General features: G+C 43.2%; 2 protein-coding genes across 2 annotated transcripts in view; one reads left to right on the top strand and one right to left on the bottom strand.

Annotated features, from left to right (window-relative positions):
• Positions 1-644: 644 nt before the first annotated feature.
• On the bottom strand, positions 645-4,288 carry LOC136676198 (uncharacterized). The gene is made up of 6 exons (XM_066653040.1): positions 3,869-4,288; positions 3,667-3,753; positions 1,393-1,494; positions 1,266-1,287; positions 1,122-1,156; positions 645-1,012 (listed from the first exon to the last, which is right to left on the bottom strand). The coding sequence occupies exons 1-6, from the start codon at positions 4,149-4,151 to the stop codon at positions 843-845; spliced, it is 699 nt and encodes a 232-aa protein (XP_066509137.1). The 5' UTR covers positions 4,152-4,288; the 3' UTR covers positions 645-842.
• A 2,572-nt stretch (positions 4,289-6,860) lies between these two features.
• The window catches only part of LOC136677416 (unconventional myosin-Ie-like), a 73,614-nt gene continuing 53,226 nt past the window's right edge, over positions 6,861-27,248 (top strand). Inside the window, exon 1 of the mRNA XM_066654935.1 lies at positions 6,861-7,067. Within this exon, the coding sequence (XP_066511032.1) occupies positions 7,065-7,067 (3 nt within the window). The 5' untranslated portion in view covers positions 6,861-7,064. The remainder of the gene's footprint in view (positions 7,068-27,248) is intronic.

Raw genomic sequence — 27,248 nt, 5'->3', positions numbered from 1 at the left:
CAGATTACAGGAACATTACTCTATTTAATGACAAATTTACATGAATAAATTAACCTCCGCATCTGTTTCTCTAAGTGTTTTTGTGTCAGAGGCTGCTTCTGAGACCTCAAGTTTGTGTGTAGTTTTCTGAGAGCAGAATCTAGTTTACATCATACGAATGTCCCTGTGGTTTATGTGAGAGATATGATGTGGGGGTTGTAGCTGATGTCTCACTAGTGGGACTGTCTTACTTGTGTTTTATTGCACATCAGTGGGTTAGCTGTTTTAAATTTTGTATTTGGTTTGTTTACTGCTTTCTGTTGTCGGACTGTTGAAGTGTCTCTGTCCTCCATCGCCCTGAACACAGTGTTGACCTCACAGCTCGGCCAGAACTCATGCACGCTCCCATTTCTAACCTTAAGGCCAATGCTGCCCCTCAACAACGGTTTCTGGTCCTGCCCGAGGTGGGCCTCGAACCCACAACCCCAGAACCCTAGCTGTAGCACTATGGTGCCAAATCACACACCACACACATCTCATTAATACACCACACAAACACATCACACAACAGAAAAACAACACACATCACACACAACCCACATAAAATAAGTCATTTGAGTAATGAGTCATTTAGATATTTCAGTAATATATGTTTTATTCTCTTTTTCACATTTGGTTAATAATAAAGTCACATTTAAAGTGAAGGCAACAAACAACATAAAACATGTCTAAATACTGTTTGCTAAAGGCATTTAACCACTTCCTTCCTGTATAAATCTCTCTACAACATCAGAATATTAATATACGCACAAGCCACTGCAAAAGCATCCTGCTGAAGAAACAGACCCCTTGTCTTAAACAGGTTAGTTGTGCTCTGCTACACCAGACTCGTACAAACTGTTGAGTCGAACAACTGAATACGGGTCAAGAGCAGGTGTGGATTCTTTACAGCCTGGATCAAGCATCTTGGAAGACTCTTTCTTGGGGGCGAAATGATGCTCTTCCTCCCCTGTCCCAATGGCGTATGGAGAACCTGGACACAGCACGGGGGGAGAATGACTTTTACAGACATGACTCTGAGCAGTCAAGGGTTAAAAAAAGAAAAGGCAAAAGAGAGTTGACAAAAATGTAAAACCACTTACAGTCCGTATAAACATTGTCTTCTCTGCTGTGGCAGCTGCAGTAGTCAGAGGAAACAGTGAAGACACAGAAGTGAGGAACACGTAATGCAGTAGTTGAAGTCATGTTTGTGTAAAGTGAAGATAAATATAACTACAGTGTCTTACCTTTTCTGTGCAGACTGAGACCCTGAAACACAAAGAAAACCTTTACTGACTGCACTAATGACACCTGACAGCAGCAGATAAAGTTCAGAGGGTTTAGTTTTTCAAGCTGTTTCTTCAGTGTGCTGACCTTGTGAGATCATCCTCCTCTTCTTTATAAACACAACTACAACCACCAGCAGGACACACAGTAAAACAGGCACAGCAATGTACACAGACAGGAGTTTAGAACCTGTGAATACAGAGCATTAACAAACATCAGAAACCAGAAACACAATCAGTGAAATAATATACTACATTAACAGTCAGGGTCATATATATTCCTCCTAAGATACAGAGTGTATATTATCACTGTCAAACTAAAACCTTGTATCTCCATGGTCTTGTACTTGAGTCAGGTCTCAAAGTCCAGTTTTTCAATCGTCTAATTATTGGCTTAAAACTGTATATTCCTTAATGTAATAATTTCAAAACATATTACATATTATTATATATTTGATTAACCTCTGTCATCTATAATAAATGTACAATAAACTACAGAAAGGTTTCAGTGTTTCCTCTTTCTTCTTTTAATATTTCTTATTCTGAAAATGTCATGGTCTAGACTCAGACTGGGTGTCTGTCTTCATCTGGACTCTAATGGCTCTAATCCTCTTGAATACAGTACTATATTTTGACTATATATATATCAGCGTTACAGGAAAAGGGGAAATATAAAATATAAAAAATATAAAAGTTATATTGAAGTTAGTTATATTCAAATGAATTGTAAGTTTTCTATTGGTTTGTTCATCAGCTGGTTTTGTCAAATAGTATCAATAATGTGGGAAATAATTAAGATACAAAGTTCTGTCCTCACAAACACAAAATACATTCATAAGCACAAGCCCTGACATCGGTTACAGAGAGATCACTTTCACTCAGAAAATCAACAAAACCTGATTTGACCAGGGCTCCCACATTTTGTGTGAGATCAACACACACCAGTTACGGTACACTATAACACTATAAACACGTTTTTAAATTAAACTTTCAAAATCATAACACCATTCATCAAAATCACATCAATTTCCCTAAACTTTAAACACAACTTTTCCACTGTTTTGAGAAAATTAAGTGTTAAGATTTCACTCTTCACACAAAAGCCTCTATTTCTTATTGCCTTCACCATGTGGTCATTTAGAAAGTGTAAGATTATGCATTAGTGTGTGTGTGTGTGTGTGTGTGTGTGTGTGTGTGTGTGTTTTGAGGGCTTGAGGGTTATGTCTAAAGGCAAAGCTTGTTTTTCATTAAGAATGAAAGGTTTTGAACTGAGAGCTTCATTTTGACCTGAAAATATGGAGTTTGGTGAAACCGGGGCATACATTTAAAATGTGTTCAAGAAAAACTGTAAAACATCAAGATATAACTAATAAAATAATGTAGATTAACACTCAAAGTCATTAATATCCTGTTCAGATTCTGACTGTACATACAGTCACATGTAAAACCTAAAACCCTCTGGGATTAGTTTTACCTTTGGACATGGGGTAAATTCATTATTACTGGAGTATCTCAGTGTTTTTAATCCCCTCTGAACAGAGCATTTAAAGTCATTTTTCTGGAGTGGCCCTGCTCCTGTTCCAGGAAAGATTCCTGAGCCTTTTATCTACTGTAAAACAAGCAGTAAACATAACCCCAGGTCATATTAATCCTGTCTGAATTGACGTGTGCGGGGAATATTCCGTCATATTCTGGGAAAAATAAGTATGTCGCTGGTTTTCTCAAGAATGGAGGCATTTTGTGGTGAAATAAGATTCACGTTTTAAACTAAACTCAGCTGCTGAACAACGCCCCACAATCACATCCACAAACGACTTAAAGGTTCACTCAGTGGAGAGAAATTATCGGTAGGTGTTAGAAGGTTTGATGTACAATAGCAGCCTAGCTTTATATTATGTGTGTGTTCTACTCGTTAATGTACCATTACGCTGTTTATATCAGTTGTAAAAACTGTGAAGGAATAGTGATGTTTTGCCATCTTCGTGAAAATTATATATTTTGAAAGACTCGAAGAGAAGGCCAATGAGGGATGTATATTTTTGGTGGGAGGGCTGTTCTCAGAACAGTACTGACGGTCTAAATACTCCAGTAGCTCTGCTGTGTCTGATCCACTGTGTGACAGCAGTGCGTGTATCGAGCAGCTGCTCCCATCTCTGTTATTTTCACCAGTTCTTATACAGTGTGAATCCACCTCAAATATTACTGCTGTCCTGTGGTCACATGACATTACCCCAGCTCCCCACGCAAAACTAATCCTGTCCAAATATATTTACTTTCTATGTTTAATATAAAATAATCTACATGTTATTTTAGCAGTGTCTCCAAACTTTTGCAAAATGTATGACATAATATTATTACTCACCTTCTCTCTCTTCAGGTTTCTCCTCATGTGTTTTCTCGGTCCGGGTTGTTTCAGGTGACTGAGATGTTTTGTCTTTACTGACACTGACTTTATAAACAGGCAGATTTAAATGGAGTGAAAGAATGTAGTAGATCAAAGTGTAATTTCAGAAATATGTCCAAATTTTGCCAAAGAAATGTCACATAGACTTTTACAAACTCACCAGGTTCATGTGTTTCCTCAGGTGTTTTCTCAGTCCTGGCTGTTGTAGGTGTTTTGTCTTTACTGACACTGACTGTAACTCTTTCTATCACCTTCCACTTTACATTTGTTTTTTCTGTTTTACTTGTGTCCATGTGTAAGGCACACAGGTACTGACCACTGTCTGACTCCATCACTCCATTGATCCCGATGTTGTGAGTGTGATACTCTATGGTTCTGTTTGAGAGTCGTTTATTCAGTGTTTCTTCCACTTCACAGTGGTGATCAACCCTTATACCCTCCATTGAAAAATCATAAGAATATAAACAGGTGCTGCTCTGTCCTTTGGTCTTGATCCAGTAAACAACAAACTTTCCATCATGTCCTTTTGTGAAGGTGAAGCTGCAGTTTAAATTCACTGATACACCTTCAGTTACAGTGAGTGAAGATGTTTTCTCACGTTCAGACGTCACTGTTAAAATACAACTATTAACTATTAACTTATATATAGTCATTGTTCATCAACAGAAAACAGACATGAATTTTAGAAGATAATGAAGGAGTGGGAAGTTACTCACTGCTTTTATTTGGAACAGCGAATATGAACAACTGGAGAACATTGGGAGATCGTTTGAATGGAAATAAGAATCCAGGAAGAGAAACATTAACACATGCAACAAATCCACTCTTTACTTCTAGCTCACAAAGGCCCGGTTTATTTTTTTCTTTTTCACATTCTTTTTCATTTTTATCCTTAATCTCAATCGTGAGGCGATAACACTCTTTTGTGCAGTTCAGGTTAATGTTGTTAGAATCTGTGCTTATTTGCCATTTCTTTGTTTCACATGTAATGGTTTGTTCCTTCTTTGCCGGATAAATGAACTGTGTTTCACCTGAGAGGGGAAAAATACATTATTATAAGTTTGAGACAAACTCTCTGTAGAACAGACATCTTTCACAAAAAAAGACAGAAAACTGCCACAGACTCGCTTTCCTTCAGCTGTTTTTGCAGAAGGGTAATAACAGTCCAATACGATATAGAACACCCTCCCAATAACAGCACAGTGATAATCTCCACATGAAAAAATTACTCACCGAGGCAGTCACCAAGAAAAAAGAGGAGAAGAGTGAGAAGCAGAAACGCCATTTCTCCTGGTTCATGCACTGTGATAAAACAGAGAAGTGAGAAGGAAAAATTGTAGTCACACTTCCTATTCACGCCTCCTTCAGAGTCATTGTAGCTGCAATGAACAGTGAATCACTTACAGATTCATAACAAGACCCCATCAGCAGTGATTAACTAAAACAGCTGTGGACTGAAAACATCACTGATGAAATTATAAGAGGCACGCAATAGTGAACACAGAGATTACTCACTACATTACAGCACAGTTTGACAGTAAATGTATAGCAGTTCCCATAACACACACACAAATCTACACTGATCAGCCATAACATGTTTCCACCTCAACAGGGCCCCCACAGAGCAGGTGTAATGTGGTGGTGGATCATTCTCAGCGCTGCAGTGACACTGACGTGGTGGTGGTGTGTTATTGTGTGTTGTGCTGGTGTAGAGTGGATCAGACACAGCAGTGCTGCTGGAGTTTTAAACCCCTCAGTGTCACTGTTGGACTGAAAATAGTCCACCAACCAAAAATAAACTACCCACTACCCAGATGATACCTACTCTGTGGGGTCCTGTGAGGGTCCTAACCATTGAAGAAGAGGAAGTGGAGAAACAGAAGGGACTACAGTCTGTAAATGTAGAACTATAAGGTGCACGTATATAGTCAGGGGACAGTGAGTGTAGAATCAAGGAGTGGGTGTAGGTTATGAATAATCAATGTATATATACACCATCAGCTCATCTCTGTGATGTGACGAATAGCCGAGACTAGAGTTCGATATTACCCAGTGCAGTGAAGGAAGCACTAAAACCACATTTAAAGCGGATGTGAAATTTAAGCAACTTCTGAAAAAACCTTCACTGATTAAGAATCAGAACTGTTTCCCCAAAACATCTTAGAACAACGAAGTGGTAGAGTGGGCATCACACTGAACACTCTCTCTTCCTTTAAAGGTAATCTTAAGACTAAGATGATTTTGAGAACTAGGACACATAAATCCCCTGTTTGCTGTGCTCCCTGTGCTCCACTGCAGTGGGACCTTAGCAGATTGTTCTTGCTCCTTTAAGTCTAAAATAAAACATTGATGCTCCAAAATACGAGCTTTCAGCGAGAGCAAATTGATCCAGGGTCTGAGCCAACGACAGCACAATAAAATAAAATTACTATTCGCATACGAAACAGACACAAAAAAAAGAAGGAAAGAAATAAACGAAAAACTACAAGGGGTCACCGACAGATGGCGCCACTGGCTCTATTTTAAAATGCCAAGCGTTATCTTCTATACCTTAACCTGTGTCCTTATGTTTGCAGACACCTACTGACCCAGCATTTATTCTGAAGTGAAGGGGATCAACTGAGAGGCCCATCACACCAACTCAGGTCCTGGATGAAAGCTTATCACTCCAGAGAATACAGTTACACTGCTCCACAGCCCAGGATTTATTTTCTCATAACATACAGTTGGCATTGTTTGTGTGTTTTTTTTGTAGATCCCAGATATCTGTCTTTATTAGATGTGTATTATTTATTTTGCACATTTTCCATAGTTATATTATTATATCTGTGTATATTTTTTTCATATTTTTTTCTGCTTGTTTTACACGCCAATATATGTTTATTTTAAAGAATTTAATGGAATGAGAAATCATCAAAGCAGTTCACTGCTAGTTGTGCTGTGTATAAATATTTATGTGATAAATAAACATACATTATGACTATTTACTTCATTTGGGTACAAGAAAATGAGGACGGACAGGAGGCGGGGCTTTCCAGAACGCTTGAGAACTTCTGACCAATCACAGCGCAGGAGGGCTTGTCGGAAAACGGGTGGGAGGTAAACATATCGCAGTGTGCCCCGCTGCTGTGGAGCTCAGTAGAATGGAGCGGGGAGGAGGCAGGTACTGAGGACAGGACTCTCTCCTTCTCTGTCAGCTTCCCTCACACAAAGACCGCGCTTTCCGCCGCCTCACGAACCCTAACCGCGCAAGGTTTAAGAGAGAGGATACATTACTTTGGCGAACTCGAGGTAAAACGGACTGTTCTAGAGGAACCGTGACTTTCTGACGACAACAACAACAGCCGCCGCTCAGTATGGTGAGTTAACGTTCCCTAACCATGGGCTTTCTGGCTTCATTTACATACTCATTTGCATATGTGCATATTTCAGAGGAAAGTGACATGGAAAACGTATGACTAATAAGGTCTAATAATATGTATTTAAATGTCTGTTACTAACCTTGTGTGGCTCAGTTCTCATGCGTGTGTGTTACAGACATGTAAATATATCATAAATAATATGTAATATTTATTAGTCTGACTTTATCTTATCAATAATATTATTAGATATTATATTGTATATATTGTATTAGATATATGTAGTGTATATAAGCTTTGGCACACACTGGTCTAATAATATTTTTCTCTCGTAAATGTAAATGTCACTATTAACAGCAAATTAGACCTCAGTGACCTCATTGGTTCTACACTCACTGTGCATTTTATCAGCTCCACTGGCCGTATGTTTGCACAGTTACATACTGTAGTCCATCTGTTGCATGTCATGCTTAGTTACCCCTCTTTCACCCTGTTCTTCAGTGCTCAGGACCCCCACAGGACCTCCACAGAGCAGGTGTGACGTGGTGGTGGATCATTCTCAGTGCTGCAGTGACACTGACGTGGTGGTGGTGTGTTAGTGTGTGTTGTGCTGGTGTAGAGTGGATCAGACACAGCAGTGCTGCTGGAGTTTTTAAACCCTGTGTCCACTCTCGTTGGTCCACCTTGTAGACGCAAAGTGAGAGACAGTAGCCTAGTTTGTGTCGGTCATCCTCTAGTACTTGATCAGTGGACACAGGATGCTGTCGGATGGATATTATAGGTTGTGGACTACTCTCAGTCCAGCAGTGACACTGAGGGGTTTAAAAACTCCAGCAGCACTGCTGTGTCTGATCCACTCGCACCAGCACAACACACACTAACACACCACCACCACGTCAGTGTCACTGCAGCGCTGAGAATGATCCACTACTCAGATCATACCTGCTCTATGATGGTCCTGTCTGGGTCCCGACCTTTTGAATTCAAATTGAAATAAAGTATGCAGAACAACAGACGACATAATTGTAGAACTACAAAATCCTCCTGAGACACTGGAGATGATAAAATGGAGTGTAGAAACAAGAAATGTGAGTAAATGTTTGTCAAATGTTTGTCAATGTAGTATCAGAATATAGTCCCTCTGACTGTTGTTTTTCATTAGTTTTAGATTTGAAATGCTGTATATAGGCTTTGGACAACCCCCCCATCAACTTATTATGCAATTACAGTCCTTACACTCCTCTTCCACTGATACCTCTCTACTCTAACACTAGTCTGAGAATCTCTGTTGCCTCTTATCCAGCAGAAACCTGAGCATCTAGACCTGTGTGCACTGAGGCCTCTAAAGTAACCGCCCCTCAGCTGGGTGTCAGGTTTAAGTTTATGCCTTCCCTGTGTCCTCTCTCCTCTCTGCTCGGCCTGTACCTACAGTCTTCTGAGGAGATGGTGCTGCCATTGAACTCTGTGTAGTTCTGAATGGAAAGTGAATGCTCACAGCACCTTCAAAACCTTTCATCAGATCATAAACGATACGGCTCTGTGTTTCATTCTTTATCTCCAAGTAGGTTAAGGTCGTGGTTTGTTTTTGTGGAAAGTACATACCTGAGGTTCATTTGCATAATGGCATTTGTTTTCATTTCACAGCGGCTTGGCTCGGCTGTTTTAAGAGAGACAGAGGGGAAATTGCTTTTTAGAGCTGATCTCCAGGTTTATCTTCATTCAACATGTGATTAATATATGTACCTTATTGATCCTAAGGCATTGAGGAGTCTCCTACACTGATCGTTTAGCTTTATCCAAGGAAACTGTTGTTGTATCTCTCTGTGTTTTTATATTTTACTTTAAGATTGCAGCACTGGCAGGAACCAGGTTCTGTTTTTTTTCCGTAACTCTCCCATAATGTATTTAATATTTAGCCTATTTGTTGTCTGTAGTAGAACAGGTAAAGCCGGTCCAGTCATCTCGTCCGTGCAGATGAACAGATGCTTTGTGAGCTATGCCTCCAGTAGAACTGGCTTTTCTGCACAAAACAAACCTCTCTACGTAATGAGCAGCTGATCCTTTATTTTGATACTTTTACTTGGTATAAAAGTCTTAACCCTTTGCTCTACTTTAACCATTCCATTTTAGGTTAAAAATCAAACTGAAAGAGATGTGTTTGTGTCTGTGTGCTGATGCAGAGTTTGAGATTGTATGCTTTTCTCAAAGCCTCCGGCGTTTCTCTGTGTAAAAACGGCAGTGGTGGACTTCTCCAGAATTAGCTAACTGTGTGGAGCTCTGAGATGTTATTGTTTTGACTAGGGCTCTGCGTTGGCGTGTCCTCGATGATAGTCCTCATTTCATTCATGACAGCCCAAAGGAAATGGGGTGGTTTCCGTACTCTGAGGTAACGCTCAGTGTCCACGTCTGATATAAATACACATCCCACATCAGGGACGGAGCTCGTGAGCGATCCCAGTCGTCTGTGACAAGACGAGGACTGAAGAGCGCATTTCCAAACACTGCGCGTCTAGACATTGGACAAAGCGAATCTTATTCAGTCATCTGCTTTTGTTACACAAATCCAGAACCACTGCGCTGGCTGGTTTTGTTTTCATGACATCAGCGAAGCTGACAGATTAGAATCACAACTTGGTGCTTTCTAGTTTGAGATCAGAGTGAATTGTGGGTAGGACGGCAGAGGACTCCACCCCAGGTCGGCTCATGTGAGATTGCATGGGAAGGCCACCTAGTGTTACCAGACAGCTGGTAAAAATTACATCCCACTGCGCTATTCTGAATGTAGTTCAACACGCTTGGAGGAGAACACTAAGCACTGATTCTGCAGAAGCCGACTGAGGCCCGTGTTGGCTCACGTCATGTAGTGAAATGATGAGAGATCCATGATTATTTTATGACCCTAGAGAGACAGAGGCCTCCCTGTGGCATCACTAACACGTAGGAGGTGGACATGTTGTTGTATTCTTACTGTATCACTAGTCTTTTAGTAAATTTCAGGGTGTTCAATGTGCACTTCTGTTCTCACTGTCCTTAATTAAGTTGTTGTCAGTGTTTTCTTTCAGAATGAAAGGCAGTTCAGAGCTCAACAGAGAAAGCTTTAGTGTTTGGCGTTTGTGAAAAGAAGCGGTCAGTCACTCTGACCCTCTCGTCGTCTCACTTTCTCTCTGTCTGTCTGTCCACCCCCCGCTTCTGTCTCTCTCTCCAGATGTTGAATAGTAGGTCAGTATGGCAGCATATGTTTTGCATTAAGGCCTCCAGCGGGGAGGTGTATGCCACTTCACAACACACACACACAAACCTGCTCTTTGCACTTTGCTTTGCTCTGCCAGGAGTCAGCAGATGAATTCAACATCTTTAGCGAAGCAGTAAAACTTTGGCCGAATTATTCATCGGGTTTATGTCCAAACTGCAGCAACAAACTTCAGTTACAAAATCACAGCAGCTGCTTTTCAAATTATTGCTCACAACATCAACAGCTTTTTCTTAATGCTGTAGATTTGAATTCAAGGAATGTAACTTAATAGCAGCAGATAAGTAATAAAAACAATGATACCTTAATTCATAATAACACATCATTATGTGTTTGACCAATGAACAACAGCCAAACAACCACATCACAACCACAGCAAGTTGGTAGTTTGTCACACGCTGTGTTCATCGTACTGACGTCTCAAGTAAAAGAGGATAAGCCGTTTTTTTTTGTCGTCGTAAACAACAGGCGTGTGCTTTTATTTTGAAATAATTATGGTATATTTACTAATGTACAATCTTTGTTTGAAAAAGACATTCTTATTATTGTATTCTAACCCTACCCTTTGTTTGATATGCTAATACACCGCTCCAGGCGCAAACAAGCTACATAACCTCAAACCTGCTGTGCGTGTTATGGGACATATTCTGAATTGCACTCAATTCAATCTATTTATTATTTTTGGAGTTGACTCACGCTCATTAAAACCTTAGAGGAGACAAAAACGACAAAGGCATGTGTGAATATTTAGTGTTTATCCATTTGTGAAAGTGTCATTTTACAGCTCTGAGACTGTCCTGTAGTCCTGTACTTCCACATTCTGATAAAAATTATTTACATTTACAACATTTGGCAATTACTGTCATGTGGTGTGACTTTCAGTTATAATCATGTTACAAATGTAGGCAACTCCAGTGTTAGGAGTCTTGCTCAAGGACTCTTTATTGTTGCAGCCTTGTGTGCTTACCCAAGCAGAAAATTAAACCCTGGTCTGCCACATTGAAGTGAGCGGTGTTGCCCTCCACACTACGCCACCCAGCAACCAACCGATGAATCTGTGCTGTGTGGATCTTTGCTCCTGTGCTCCTAATGAAACTTTACCCCACGGTGTCTGTGTGAACAGCGGCCGCTGTTGGCTCTGGCCGTGTTTTAGTTTTTGTAGTTTTGTTGTAGGAGTTGCATTTCTCTGGAAGTGATCACAGTGGCAGTGTTTTTAGCCAAACCATAAAACACCATGTCTTTTTTCGCTGTGTAACACAAACAGTACACAGACTGTGTTCTCTCTGTCTCATATCGGACAGAGTTATGACTTTAGTGCTTCCTCTAGAGACAGAGAAGTGGACTGTGCTGAGAGTACAACTGATTTATTCTGGTCTAATGTAGATTCTGGGTCCATATTGTTTTGATAGTAGTTTAGTCCTGCGCTCAGAATTGAAAGGTTCTTCAGTGTGGTGTAGGTCTGTTTAGGTCTGGGGTCTGAGAGAGCACATTTGGCTTTGCTTTCTGGGTCATTTCTGGGTGGATTTAATGCCCTTCCTTCTCTACTGATTGTGAGCGCAATGCAAGCCAGTACGGGCATCTGTTCGCTGATATAGCAGCTCTGGAGAGTGTTCTCCTCCAAGCGTGTTAAACTGTGTACGCAACAGTAAAAGTAAAAAGAGTAGTAAAGCAAGGTAAGGCTGGATTATTTAACTTTCATACACAATTCGAAACTCTTTATCTATCTGTCTATCAAAACCTGACAGTGTATATCAGTGACCTGAGGGAACAACAGCAGCTGTCAGTAACGCTGTCTTTCTTTCCTTGAGGGAAAACCAAACCTGAGGGAATAACAGCGCATGAATATAATTAAAACATAAAAGCAGTTAAGTTAGAAAGTAAAAGGAACAGATTTGCGTGTCTTGGAGGAAGCATGTGTGCTCAGTTTCAAGTTCAGCGAGTCGTGGCAGCAGGTGGACTTGTCCGGAGCTTTGAGCAATGCATGGTCTCGACTCAACACACTTTTCCCTAGTTGCTTTTCCACTAGCGCAGCTCCCCCAGGAAATGTAACTGGTGACGCTGCAAAACCCAGTCTCTAATGGGAACCACAAGCTTTAGAAACCACAACAGTGGTTACCCGTCATGTATTCACGTGTTGTTTTTGGGTTTTTTGGACTGAACACGGCTTCACGCCCCAGTTCAGACAGATCAGTAGCATTTGTTCTTTACTTGTTGCAGCGTCTTTCTTCAGACACCGATCCAAGGAGTGTGTGAACCTCTGCAAAAAAACATGCCGTAATTTTACAAGCTGCTGTTGTGACGAGTTTTTCTGGCCAATCAGTGCTCTGCAAGGTTTACACATCACTTTTAGTACCCACTCTGCTCCCTTAGAACCCGGGAAATTAAAAAAAGCACCAGCTTTCAGTGACCAGCTGCACGATTTGCCTCATGGAAAAACAATAAAGTACCATGCAGTGGAAAAGCACCAAAATAGTATCACTGGCTTTGTCAGCATGCAGATAAAAGCACTGCCAGTATTTTGAACATACCCCTATCAGCTTTTAAAGGGGCTACAGGCGGGACACGGTTATGGCAGTATCACCTGAGCACTGTTGTTTTCCTCATTTAGTTTTTGGCTTAAGAAGCTCTCCCTCTTTATTTAAATTCGTAATGATATTCTGTAAATGAGCATGTAGCTCCTCTCCTCATCCTCACAGCGGTCAGGGAGCTCCCGAGCACAAACTGTTCCATCAGCCAGAAGATCCAGAGCTTTGATCCTAAATGATGTCCACCAGGCGTCTTTTCATCGGCCCAGCGTGCCTGTGTTTACACACATACACACGCATACACGCACACGCAGGCCTTGTTTGGACAGTTGCAAATACAGCAGCCATTTTGTTCCTTTAGCGCCAGTGCTAATGGATGCCTTTGAATTGATATTAAGTGTATAATTTTTTTTCAAAGCATCAGCAGTTTGTATTTGCCAGCCCAACCGGTTTAGCCCAGGCCTAATGGCTTGCAGCCTTTGCTCATATCATCCCAAAGCAAACACGAGCAGATGCTCTCTCCCTGTGATTTTCCTGAGCTACAGAAGCCTTTGAAATCTTTTATTCTTTCTCAGAGCTTCTGCAAAGGAAGCAACGTTAAATGCTTCAGTGTTTTCTCTTGCATAGAAACCGTGTTTATGGTCTGATTTGATTTTATAGTCCTTCAGAGAGTGTGTTTTTTTCATTTCAGCAGTGGGCCGCAGAGCATATTGCAAAACCATATTCGAAAACAAAGCCCAAAATGTGGAAAGAACGACCTGAATGGTTTTCTGAAGGGAAAGCCTTACCCAGAAATGCTAACGTGGTTAACAGTGAGTGAAAGCTAGTAAGGAACCGTTAGCACGATGTCTGTCGCTTGGCGAGAATGGGACTTTACTGATCAGTATTTAGTAAAGTTGTTTAAAGTTGTAGATGATTTTAGAAGACCCTCAAGAAACTAGCTTGTAACTCACTCACACACATACTCGCTCACAGTTAGCAAATGCACCACAATGGGTTATTGTTCTTCATATCAGTGACACTGTGTCCTTGTATGAACAACAGTAACAGTCCTTCAACCTTGTTGAGACTACAGAGGTAAAAGCATGTGGCTCTGTAGCAAACTCTCATTGTCTTTAAGAAACATGCCCTGGACTCTCCTGCTGTTGCCCAGGTTTCACAGCATGACCTTAACCAGAACAGCAGTTTATCGGGGCTGGGTTTGCGCTTGCTGAGTCATGGTGGTGCAGAGGACTGCACTCAACCTGCAAAGGTCTATTTTTAGCTCATTGTATCAGTGCCCTGAGTCTAGATAGGGTTTGTTTGTTGAATTATTGAGTTGCAAATTTCAAGCTACCGAGCTCTGAATACTGAGCACTGTACAGGGAGTGACCAGTTTTAATCCCCAGGTAGTTTCTGGCTTGATCTCCAGAACTGGCAGGTCATGACTGAAGTGCCCTTGAGCAAGGCACCTAACCCCCAATTGCTCCCTGGACACCGTGGCTAGGGCTCCCCACCCCCTAGTGTCCAGTAGTGTGTTTGTAAATGTGTGTTTCATGGCACGGATTGGGTTAAAGGCAGAGAACAAATTTCTCTGTGTGAAAGCACAGTAGCCGATAAAGTGATTCTAATTCTAATTGTAACTCTGAGTGTGAAATACTGAACAAATATGAATACTGCACAGGTATTGTGTACTGAGTACTGTAGAGAAGTACTAATTATTGAGTTATACATGTATACGTATTGAGTACTGAAGCATTGTTATGTTTAATGCCTGAGGGAGACTTGCATAATCTCTGTTTGTGTGAATCCTGATGTGTTCTGCTGTATATGAAGCTGATTAAACTTCAGAAATTTTAATTTTGAAACAGGCCTGACGTCCAAAGCCCTGATTGCCCAACTTTCCTCCACATTTGACCTCATCAGCTGTTTGTTTGGGGACAGCTCATCGTGTGTCACTCCAACAATCGTCATCCTGCATCACTTCCCAGAGGAAGTCTGATCACAGGACTGTTTGTGAAATTAGGACTAAATTAGGACCAGCCCGTGTGGCCTTTACTCTGTGCTGAGCACTGTATCTTTGGGCTACAGTGATGTCATTAGTCTCTCAATCTGATTCAGGAACAGTGACATTTTACAATCAGCCAAAACACAGCCATTTGTTGTTGCATTGCCCACCTTAAGGCTGTTTACCCAGGTCTCTGTATCAGCCTCCATCAGCCCCTGGGTTATTGTCCGGATTTTCTAGGTCAGCAATCTGAAGAATGATGCAGCAGCGAGATTCGGAGTGTGATTAATCGGTCAAGGTCATAGAGGTTTGACTTCACTTATGACTGATTATCAAGATCAAAATCAGGAGTTAGGGCGGCACGGTGGCGCAGCAGGTAGTGTCGCAGTCACACAGCTCCAGGGGCCTGGAGGTTGTGGGTTTGATTCTCGCACTGGGTGACTGTCTGTGAGGAGTGTGGTGTGTTCTCCCTGTGTCTGCGTGGGTTTCCTCCGGGTGACTGTCTGTGAGGAGTGTGGTGTGTTCTCCCTGTGTCTGTGTGGGTTTCCTCCGGGTGAATGTCTGTGAGGAGTGTGGTGTGTTCTCTCTGTGTCTGTGTGGGTTTCCTCTGGGTGACTGTCTGTGAGGAGTGTGGTGTGTTCTCCCTGTGTCTGTGTGGGTTTCCTCCGGGTGACTGTCTGTGAGGAGTGTGGTGTGTTCTCCCTGTGTCTGTGTGGGTTTCCTCCGGGTGACTGTCTGTGAGGAGTGTGGTGTGTTCTCTCTGTGTCTGTGTGGGTTTATTCTGGGTGACTCTGTGAGGAGTGTGGTGTGTTCTCCCTGTGTCTGCGTGGGTTTCCTCCGGGTGCTCCGGGTTCCTCCCACAGTCCAAAAACACACGTTGGTAGGTGGATTGGCGACTCAAAAGTGTCCGTAGGTGTGAGTGTGTGTGTGTTGCCCTGTGAAGGACTGGCGCCCCCTCCAGGGTGTATTCCGGCCTTGCGCCCAATGATTCCAGGTAGGCTCTGGACCCACTGTGACCCTGAACGGGATAAGGGTTACAGATAATGAATGAAAGAATGAAATCAGGAGTTAGTATCTGAGAGAAAAGTTTGAACCCACATGGCTAAAATACCTCATTTTATTATCTCATCTCTCTCTCTCTCTCTCTCTCTCTCCCTCTCTCTCTCTCTCTCTCTATTTCTGTCTCACTGTGTGTGTGTGTGTGTGTGTAGTTTCTCTCCTTTGAAATCCGTCCAGTGACTTCAGTTTAGTGTGTGAGTGTCTGTAAATATAAAGTTGCAGTGACGGCACATTGAGAGAAATGTAAATGTTTGTGCTGTGTCTGAGTCTGGATAAACCTACACCTGCGCACGAGGGATGCTTCAGTAAAGTGCCACAGAAGGGAGACATGCAGGAGATTTTAATGTGAGCTTTGTGAGGTATTTCGTTACAAAATCTTTTAAACTTGAGGAAATATTTACATTAAACAGATGTAGTCTCTCTGATCTGATCAGAGTCTGTTGAAGAGTTTGGTGAATTCCAGCCCTGGACTGTGCAGTCAGAAGGAATGGTACAGTCAAACGTCTTATCACAAGCCACGCTCCTATTGCTGTTGGTGTTATTTATCATTACTGTTAGAAATAAAACTCCTACTGCCTACAATAAAACCCTAATTAGGTTCACACCACGGAAAATGCTTTAATCCTTTAGTTTATGAAGCCACTTCATCTTGTTTAGGGACCCACCCAGAATCAGTAGACACACCCTGAACTAGGTGCCAGTCCATCACCAGGGCGACACACACTCACCCAGTCACTCATGCCCCCCCCCCCAAACACACTCATACCACTGGACAGTTTCACCCAGCCACCCAGTCACCCTCTCTCACACATACACACACACACACACACCTGTAGGACTAAACAAAAGCATGCAGAGGAAACCCCTGGAGACACAGGGAGAACAGACAGTGACCTGAAGCAGGGATATTGCTACTATCCCCTCTTGTTCCAAACTGTTGTTCTTAAATTAGCATGCTTTTTAATCTTCATAATTTTATACACTGGACATATCTGCTGTCAGTCTGGCTTTTTTGTGCTGTTGTAAGTGAATGGCTAGACTTCTTCTCCTCTTTGACTAATGAGTAAAATGCTCCTATCTCTTCTTAGTGGACTTCAGAAGAGTTTACGTCATCTTAAAGAGCTTTCAGCGAATATTTGATCATTGTTGTAGTTTTATGGCCGAGAAATTTTGTTCTCCCAGTGGCCCTGATTCCCCATTAGTTGCTATGTTGGGCCTGCTCTGTTAGAGAAGGTAGAACACTACACTGTGGAGTTCAGGATGCTGCAGGACGAAGAGGCACTGATATAATGAGTGTAAGTAGGACCTCTGAGTGCAGCTCTGTTGAAGGGAGTTCTCAGAGGGGCATTACTCATTACTCAGAGGGGCGTTCCGGGGCACCTCACCGTTTCCCAGCGCCCATTTCCCGTTGGCAGTGAGTAACAGTCTTTAACCAGCAACATTCCAGAGTCCAAACCCTGTTTACTTTTCCCTGACCCTGCCATCGTCAGAAACACACACACACACACACACACACATAAAGAAGCAGCTTCAGCCACACAGAGTCACCCCAGTGAGCTCCTGCTTCTTCAACATTCCTCCCCGTCATGGTTACATTACAGTTCAGGACATTTCTACACTGATCTCTGATCAGTTACTCTTCCAAAACCCCCAGCTGTTGTCAGAGTGCACTGAATATTAACAGAACTGATTCTGGACAAGCTGCATGTGTCGACAGTTTGTTCACTTCATTTGTAATGATTTTATTACTGACTGTCAGAGAAGAGCGCTGTTGACAGGTTCTGTCTTGTTTATGTTTTCTCGGTTTGAATTAGGACAGATTTCTATTTTGAGAAAGTGGAAGAAAGAGAATCAAGGGAAAATGGCTAAAAACCAGAGCTTTTGCACCTCGTTTCTCACTGCTGTGCACTCAGGGTCGGGGTGAACAGTGAGCGGCTCATTTTCATTTAAAGGAACAGATGCTGAACCCACTGTTCTTAGACAGCAGGAGAATGCTGCTGTGCGACTTTATAGCTGTGATATTTTGACCAAAGCAGGTCGAAGATTTTACATGAAGTCCCAGAATGGTGTTTAATCGTAAATAATATAAATTATTAATAATAATAAATTAAATAAATTCTAAGTCTCCGACTCTGCACTAAACCCCAGCACAGTTTCAGTTTTAAAGCTGACCACGCGTCAACACCACGTTCCAGCAACCAACAGCAGCCTGGCCGACCAGTCCAACTGGCCCTTCCATTCCTGTTTTAACACACTGGGCGTTTCTGCTTTCACTCTCAAACTGCCCATTGTTAGACTGGTGTTGGTGGAGGGCGTTGGGCCTGGAGTTAAGGAGAACTCTTCAGGAAAGTCTTAAGAAAGCAGGCCACAAACAGACAGCTGAGGGAGGCACGACGCTGTGTTTAGTTTTAATCAAGTCCCCACACATGCCTGCCTCTGATTAACGGCCTCGTTACCAGCCTCTCATGTGGGCAGTAAAAAACCTCACCGTCGCCCTGTATCTCTGCGAATCTGTGGAAAATCTGTTTAGACAAGGAGCTTTTATGAGGTTCCAGTTATTAATGTAGTGTACATAAAGGCTTGGAGTACAGCAGGCAACGTGTAGGGCACAATCTCTCTGTTTAATGTGAAGGAAAAAGGTTCTCAAAGCAGAATCTCAGGGCTTTACTCGCTGCTTATTTGTGTGTAGCTCAGATGTCGTGTTAATCATTTTCTTTGCACAAGTTTGTTTTAGACGTTTGTTGTCATTGTTGAAAATGTGTTTGTGAGTGAGTGAGTGAATGTGTGAGTGACTGGGTGAATGTGTGAATGAATGAATGAACGAATGAACGAACGAATGAACGAACGAATGAATGAATGAATGAATGAATGAATGAATGAATGAATGAATGTGTGAGTGGCTGGGTGAGTGTGTGAATTTGTCCACAGGTGTGTGTGAGTGAGTGATTGGGTGAGCGTGTGTATTTGTCCACAGGTGTGTGTGAGTGAGTGATTGGGTGAGCGTGTGTATTTGTCTACAGGTGTGTGTGAGTGAGTGACTGGATGAGTTTGTGTATTTATCCACAGGTGTGTGTGAGTGAGTGATTGGATGAGTGTGTGTATTTGTCCACACGTGTGTGTGTGAGTGAATGATTGGGTGAGCGTGTGTATTTATCCACAGGTGTGTGTGAGTGAGTGATTGGGTGAGTGTGTGAAACAGTCCACATGTGTGTGTGAGTGAATGATTGGGTGAGCTTGTGTATTTATCCACAGGTGTGAGAATGTGTAAGTGACTGGGTGAGTGTGTGAAACAGTCCACAGGTGTGTGTGAGTGAATGATTGGGTGAGTGTGTGTATTTGTCCACAGGTGTGTGTGAGTGAGTGATTGGGTGAGTGTGTGAAACAGTCCACAGGTGTGTGTGAATGAGTGATTGGATGAGTGTGTGTATTTGTCCACAGGTTTGAGAATGTGTAAGTGACTGGGTGAGTGTGTGAAACAGTCCACAGGTGTGTGTGAGTGAATGATTGGGTGAGTGTGTGTATTTGTCCACAGGTGTGTGTGAGTGAGTGATTGGGTGAGTGTGTGAAACAGTCCACAGGTGTGTGTGAATGAATGATTGGGTGAGTGTGTGTATTTATCCACAGTTGTGTGAGTGAGTGACTGGGTGAGCGTGTGTATTTGTCCACAGGTGTGTGTGAGTGAATGATTGGGTGAGTGTGTGAAACAGTCCACACGTGTGTGTGAGTGAGTGATTGGATGAGTGTGTGTATTTGTCCACAGGTTTGAGAATGTGTAAGTGACTGGGTGAGTGTGTGAAACAGTCCAAAGGTGTGTGTGAGTGAATGATTGGGTGAGTGTGTGTATTTGTCCACAGGTGTGTGTGAGTGAGTGATTGGGTGAGTGTGTGAAACAGTCCACAGGTGTGTGTGAATAAATGATTGGGTGAGCGTGTGTATTTATCCACAGTTGTGTGAGTGAGTGACTGGGTGAGCGTGTGTATTTGTCCACAGGTGTGTGTGAGTGAATGATTGGGTGAGTGTGTGAAACAGTCCACACGTGTGTGTGAGTGAGTGATTGGGTGAGCGTGTGTATTTATCCACAGGTGTGAGAATGTGTAAGTGACTGGGTGAGTGTGTGAAACAGTCCACAGGTGTGTGTGAGTGAATGAATGGGTGAGCGTGTGTATTTATCCACAGGTGTGTAAGTGAGTGAGTGACTGGGTGAGTGTGTGTATTTGTCCACAGGTGTGTGTGTGAGTGAGTGACTGGGTGATTGTGTGTATTTATCCACAGTTGTGTGAGTGAGTGATTGGGTGAGCGTGTGTATTTATCCACAGGTGTGTGTGAGTGAATGATTGGGTGAGCGTGTGTATGTGAGTGAGTGACTGGGTGAGTGTGTGTATTTGTCCACAGGTGTGTGTGTGAGTGAGTGACTGGGTGATTGTGTGTATTTATCCACAGTTGTGTGAGTGAGTGATTGGGTGAGTGTGTGTATTTGTCCACAGGTGTGTGTGTGAGTGAGTGACTGGGTGATTGTGTGTATTTATCCACAGTTGTGTGAGTGAGTGATTGGGTGAGCGTGTGTATTTATCCACAGGTGTGTGTGAGTGAATGATTGGGTGAGCGTGTGTATGTGAGTGAGTGACTGGGTGAGTGTGTGTATTTGTCCACAGGTGTGTGTGTGAGTGAGTGACTGGGTGATTGTGTGTATTTATCCACAGTTGTGTGAGTGAGTGATTGGGTGAGCGTGTGTATTTATCCACAGGTGTGTGTGTGTAAGTGACTGGGTGAGTGTGTGAAACAGTCCACACGTGTGTGTGTGAGTGAATGATTGGGTGAGCGTGTGTATTTATCCACAGGTGTGTGTGAGTGAGTGATTGGGTGAGTGTGTGAAACAGTCCACATGTGTGTGTGAGTGAATGATTGGGTGAGCGTGTGTATTTATCCACAGGTGTGAGAATGTGTAAGTGACTGGGTGAGTGTGTGAAACAGTCCACAGGTGTGTGTGAGTGTGTGAAACAGTCCACAGGTGTGTGTGAGTGTGTGAAACAGTCCACAGGTGTGTGTGAGTGTGTGAAACAGTCCACAGGTGTAAATGAGTGAGGCTGGACCCTCGCCCCTCATCGTCTGCACTGGAGAGGTACAGAACAGAGGGGAACATGGGTGGTCCCGGTCTGATGTCATTTTGGAGGGAGCGTGTAGTTCAGTGAGGGATTTTTCATTAGCAGTTGTGAGTGATGACAGTGTGGTGAAGGAGAAACAGCTCTATCTGTTCCCAGAAAGACGAGGCCATGCTTCCAAGCTTTTCTAAATCAAGAAGAACTTGGCCCAAGTAGTGAACCATAAATCTTTTTTTTTTTTTTGGCTCATGTCCCGTTTCAGGGAATAGGCATTTTCACCAGGTAAAAACCATTCGACCACAGTTTGTTTTTCCATCTGTTCTTTCCTCGTCCTTCCAGTCCATGGATGTCTGACCCCCACCCCCCACACACACTCCCCACTTCTCTCTAAGCCTGATTCTTCCTTTCTACCGTCTGCGTCTGAGATATCTGTCACATTATCAGCGAAGGCTGTAAAAGGCCCACGCTGAAAGGGTCTCTAAGTGTTTCTGGAAAAAACCCAGCTGCCCTCTGTCTGTGTGGAGCTCCAGTAAATCTGCCCCACCCTGGAGACCTGCTCCCTCGGTTCTGCTTTCTCTTGAGCCTGAGCGTTATATTTGGCCAGTGTGTAAATACTTTAAACACTGCACTACACACACACACAGATATGTTTTCCAGCAATGGTTCACTTTCTTATTCCTGAACGGGTTTGATGTGTGGGGTCCTGTTTTCATGTGTTCATCTCTTAAATGGGACAGTTATCAGAGACCACAGACTGTAAGTTCTGCCATCTGCAGCCAAGAGGCCTTCCAGCACACTTTTCGAAACAAGAGCCCACTGTGTGTCAACCACTGATGATTTAAACACACCCCACTGTGTCAAACATGGCAGGGCTTTCAGAAGAGTGGGTGGCTTGGCTTGACTGTAAATATTGGCGGTATGATCCAGTCACATTGTGGTTATTATCAGTAATCGACCTGGTCTCACAGGTCCAACATCTGCATTTTATTTCTGTACCTCAAATCCACGTAGGAGCTTTTGTTTAGGATAACGAACCAAAAATAACTTCATATTCACATGCCCCTTCCCCATCCTCTGTTACTTCCCCATAATGAAGCAGTGGCGTGTGATGGCTGCTTTGAATCTTGCCTCATTCTGAAAGCATTAACCAAAACAAGCAGAGCAAAGGTGTTAAAGGAAGAGAAGCAGGTTCTACGTAGGTTTTGTCCCATGAAATCTGGGCTGTTGTTTCAGCTTTTATTGACAGAAGCGTGTAGGGCATGATGTGAGAAGATGTTCATGTGTACCGCCTTAGCAAAGTGAGCACAACATTATGTTTCATGGTATTTTCCTTCTAACATGGATCTTCTAGCCACTCAAGCAGATCCCTGGATTGTGGAAATGATGTACAACTCAATGCATCTCTCTATTTTCGGTGAGAGTAGATCAGGCTGCAGCCAAGTTTCAGAAGTGGCCTTAAATTTCAGTTTTCCTAAATACAACATGATTAGATGTGGTCAATTCTTCTGGAAAAACAAACCTTCATGGCCACAGATGTGCTCTTACTTCTCCCAGCTCTGGGAGTGAATCCTGGACCACCCACAATGGCACCAACTCACGTCCAGAGAAACGCGATGAGAGAAGGCTCCATCTTTATTAAGGGAAGAGTTGGCAAGGCATGTCGCACCATCCTTCAGTTCTGTGCTAACCACTTGCGTGAGGAGGGCTGTAGTTATCAGTCCCCAAAGCTGTACAGATTGTTTGAATTCAGCTTGCAGTGGAACTGTGGGGAGCTTTGCCTTCGACTTTCTAATAAGTGTGTAGTTGCATATTAACAACGCATGTTGCAACAGTAAGTACTGGAGATAGATGGATTACAAAATAATACATTTCTGCTGATGATGCTTAAAAGCCTTTAGAGGAAGCTGGCGTACCGAAATAGATCCAAATGCACCAGGCGACCTTTCGCTACAGAGGAACTAGCCAAGGCTTTGTAATATTAGCCTGGACAAACAGGGCCACAGGAAGCGATGGATATAGATGGATACAGAAATGATTCATCTTCATCCAGTTGCCTGAAAAAGACAGTGATGCTGACACTTGCTCATCGCCTTGTCTGAGACGATCATCAGAATCACTTCTCCAGACGAATGTGTTACATGATTTTTCACGGCTTAAAGGCCAGGACAGGAATAATAACGGCTGGGCTGAAAATAGCAGAGTTTTCCAAGCGGTAGCCAGACGTTCTGAAGCTACTCCCATCTCGGCTTACCTTAGTTCCCCTGCTGACATTGTCTCTGGAGACGTCTCCACCCTTCGCCTGCATCCCTTTCAGCGCTTCTCAGGCTGACCGCCATTCAGCAGTGCCTTACCTCATACATAAGCACCCAGATTAATTACAGCTGGATTATGTAACTGAAGATTTGGACCCCTCCTTTGTAGCTGGGCTGTGCCATTTTTTTTTTAAATGGGCAGGCGGTACAGGGCACAAGAGCCGCAATATAATATGCTCTTTGTCGTCTTTTTTCCCATTTTCCCATTGGTGAGCTCAGCGTTCACTGTAAAGACATATAGGTTTAGATAATCACTTTAAGAGTTTGGATGATTCAACAGTGATTTCATAATTCTCTCATTTACTGACTCAGATTGTTGATAAAAACCAGGGTTCATGAGAACATCACAGATGTAGTCATTGTATTTACTGCCACCAGTGAACTGTCAGCAGTGCCCATCACCACTGTGAGCCCCCTGAATGATTGAAGACCCCCTCCAGTGTCAGTCAAGTGTTTAACCTTGTTAGCCGTCAACACCGTGGTTCAGCTGCTTCAGGACGGCAGTGTCTGCCCTGTGAGGGACTGGAGCTCTGTACGTGATGTGTTCCTGGGCCCAATGATTCTGCACATGCTCCACATGCACTGCAGTCCTGAGCTGGATGAAGCAGGTAGAAGATGAATGAATGAATGAATGGGCTGCAGTGTTTAACAGGTCGTCTCAAACAGGCGAATTCAGCCAGAGCAGGTTTCTGACGATTGATCATTCAGGTACTGAATGAAGGTGAAGGTGTAGAGTTACATCTGAGCCACTTTTAAAACATTTGATGATGTTTTTCTTTGAAATAGAATTAGATTTAGGGGTTTAATCTGTGACCAAAGGGGTATTTTACATTTACCTTTACATTCTGATATCAAGGTTCTCCTGATTTATTTAAGCATCCATTAGGAGCCAGTAAAAATACATTAGCAGCAATTAAAATATACAATAAAGACCTCATATTACATTATAAACGTACAAATATTTTACATTTATAAATGTACAAATAGCAAGTGGGCGGCACGGTGGCGCAGCAGGAGGTGTCGCAGCCACACATCCTGGGGCCTGGAGGTTGTGGGTTCGAGTCCCGCTCCGACTGACCGTCTGTGAGGAGTGTGGTGTGTTCTCCCTGTGTCCGCGTGGGTTTCCTCCGGGTGACTGTCTGTGAGGAGTGTGGTGTGTTCTCCCTGTGTCCGCGTGGGTTTCCTCCGGGTGACTGTCTGTGAGGAGTGTGGTGTGTTCTCCCTGTGTCCGCGTGGGTTTCCTCCGGGTGACTGTCTGTGAGGAGTGTGGTGTGTTCTCCCCGTGTCTGCGTGGGTTTTCTCCGGGTGCTCCGGTTTCCTCCCACAGTCCAAAAACACACGTTGGTAGGTGGATTGGTGACTCAAAAAAGTGTCCATAGGTGTGAGTGTGTGAGTGAATGTGTGTGAGTGTGTGTGTTGCCCTGTGAAGGACTGGCGCCCCCTCCAGGGTGTATTCCTGCCTTGCGCCCAATGATTCCAGGTAGGCTCTGGACCCACCGCGACCCTGAACTGGATAAGGGTTACAGATAATGAATGAATGAATAAATGGCAAGTTTATTAAAAAAACAGTAAACTGTTGAACTTATTGTATTAGAGTTGTTATAGGAATGCTTCTCTGAGTTTATATGGTCTCCAAGTCATTTTAAAAGAATTTATTCAGTAAGAATTTGATACATTTGAGATGTGTTGGAAGTCTCGAGCATGTTGTCATTGGAACAACCCCGTGTCAGTATGACAGACTGGATTCAGATTGATTCAGATTGATTCCAGTGTGAGAACCTGTTCTTCTTCTGTTTTCTTTGTGAGTTTTAGTGGTGGAGAGAACACTTTATCCAAGTGTGGAGAGTTTTTTCCACTGCTGCCAGGCTTTGGCACCTTCTCCCCTGGTACGGTGTTGAAAACAGAGTCATAATCCCTCTGATTCAGAGCTGACGGCTGATGCCTCTCAGACACAGAGTGTGCCATCGAGACTCGGGGCCAGTCTGGAGCTATTTCTGTCAGTCATTTTCCAGAACCACTTAAGATTATAGTGGTCTGTTGAGCAAACAGGTTTGGGACTGATGGATTTATAGTTGATCACAGACTCAAAGGTGCTGAGCGTCTTACAGATTTAATCCTGTTATAGGCCGTGTTAAGAGTCTTGCCCAAGGATGCACATTGCTGTGGCATTGTGCATTTACCTAAGCTGGGAATCACCCCATTCGGCCATGTTGTGGTCAGGTGGTGTTACTCACTACGCTGCACCCACCATGCCTTTGGGACATACTTAAATTTCTACTAACAGTGAATGCAATTTGCAGGCACCAGTGAGCATGAAGCCATTTGGATAATGCTGCTTTCTTTACTTAATTACTTGAATAGAGCTATTCCCTTTTAAAGCGTATTACAGCTAAGGTCTAACAGGAGGCTATTGTCAGACCTGCTAGTGACCTGTGGACCCCGAGGTTGAAGGAGACAGGATATTCAAACAGACAGACCTCACCCCTCCCCCACACAGGGGTCCCAACAGCAGAGCTGGAGGTCTAAGCCGATTGTTGGCAGTCACAATGTAGGTATTAAGGATCTTGAACGATTACATTTAAGTGTGTGGTCATCTGTCCAAAGCCCATGAAAGACCCCCCGCAATCCACTTGTAAGAGTTCACCACTCTCTTGTTTCGAGGGTACAGAGGAAATTAGGTCAAACCCTCCACCACCACATGACTGTGTCCATTTGTGTTATGATTTTAGAACTATTATTTTTGGCGCTATAGTCACAGCTAGCGATATGAGGTGCCATCAATCTCTGTATTAGTGATTTATTGATTCATTATTGTTTAATTTGTGGGTACAGCATCAAGTTACAGATCTCCCCCCTCTCTTTTTGCTGAACGTGCCTCGTTCCTGAGCCCTGTAATGGAACCTGAAAAGACTGTGGGCTACACTAATAACCGACTCAGGCTCAAAACCTCATTTACCATTTCATCTCTGGACCACACTGGGGTCCGAAGTGGTCTTTCAGCCTAACCTCAACCCTCTGCGCCTCATATTGTCCAGCGCCGCTGCCAGGGATAGAGATGAGGTTGTTATAAAAGCTGTTCTGGTTGTTATTTGATTACTTCACAACAGTCAGGGTCTTGGTTTAACGGTGTGGTTGAGCAAAAATTCAAACCTGTTCAGTGTTCCCGTTACTCCAGACAGAGTTGATAAGGGAAGACATGTTTGGAGTCCAGATTTCACCTCTGGAACTGGAACAAGGAGGCTGCAAAGTCAGCAGACATGCCAATCTACTTTGTAAACGTCCCAAGAACTTTCCCCAGAATCTGCTCAGACAGAAATCAAGGCTTTATTAAGGTTGCACAGATGACGTGGTGTGGTTACAGACACAACACAACTTACTTGGAACTATAAAAATAAACCAAACACCAGCGTGTAGTCAGCCTTTTTTAGTCTTCCAAGATTTCCAAATGTCAGCTTGCTCTTATTACAGGACGGTTCCCGGACTGTTTCTGTTATCCCTCTTAATTCCTGGAGTGTAGCATGTTTTATTGTTTTCAGTCTCTCTGCTCTCCAACATCGTACAGTTAATAAAGGGTTAACATCTCTATTCTCCCGGACTAACCTGCCCCTGTCTTAGGCTCCCCATTCAGAGCTGCTTTATGAAAACAGGCGGTGGTGTGAAAACCAGATGTCTGGGAAGCGGAGTGAACTCTTAAGGGGAGGGAAAAAAGTGCCGCCTGACTGTGATACTGAATCAGACGCAGCCATTTCCTGTGCCCGGGCCCGACTCCGCTCCACACGCGCCATATAAGGCAATGGAATTTGCATTTGGGAACTGCCTGACTGTATGGATCTGGAGCTGGTGCTGCTGAAATTCTTCAAATGCTGCTGGATTAAATTTTGGGGAAATGGCTTCCTTCTAGTGCTTTAGAGGAGAAAGACCTAGGTTTATCCTCACGTTTAAAGGCTGA

Source organism: Hoplias malabaricus, chromosome X2 (assembly GCF_029633855.1).
Source record: "Hoplias malabaricus isolate fHopMal1 chromosome X2, fHopMal1.hap1, whole genome shotgun sequence".
In the NCBI taxonomy this organism is placed as follows: Eukaryota; Metazoa; Chordata; class Actinopteri; order Characiformes; family Erythrinidae; genus Hoplias; species Hoplias malabaricus.
Note: the sequence above shows the minus strand (reverse complement) of the source record. Positions and strands in the feature narration are given on the sequence as shown.

Bases quoted from the DNA above. Each gene is read 5' to 3' on its own strand.
- LOC136676198 (XM_066653040.1), bottom strand. From the start codon at position 4,151: ATGGAGGGTATAAGGGTTGATCACCACTGTGAAGTGGAAGAAACACTG. The intron at 1,495-3,666 runs GTGAGTAATAAT...CTGTATTCACAG, and splicing joins GAAACCTGAAGAGAGAGAAG to GTTCTAAACTCCTGTCTGTG. The intron at 1,013-1,121 runs GTAAGTGGTTTT...TGCTGTGTCCAG, and splicing joins AGACAATGTTTATACGGACT to GTTCTCCATACGCCATTGGG.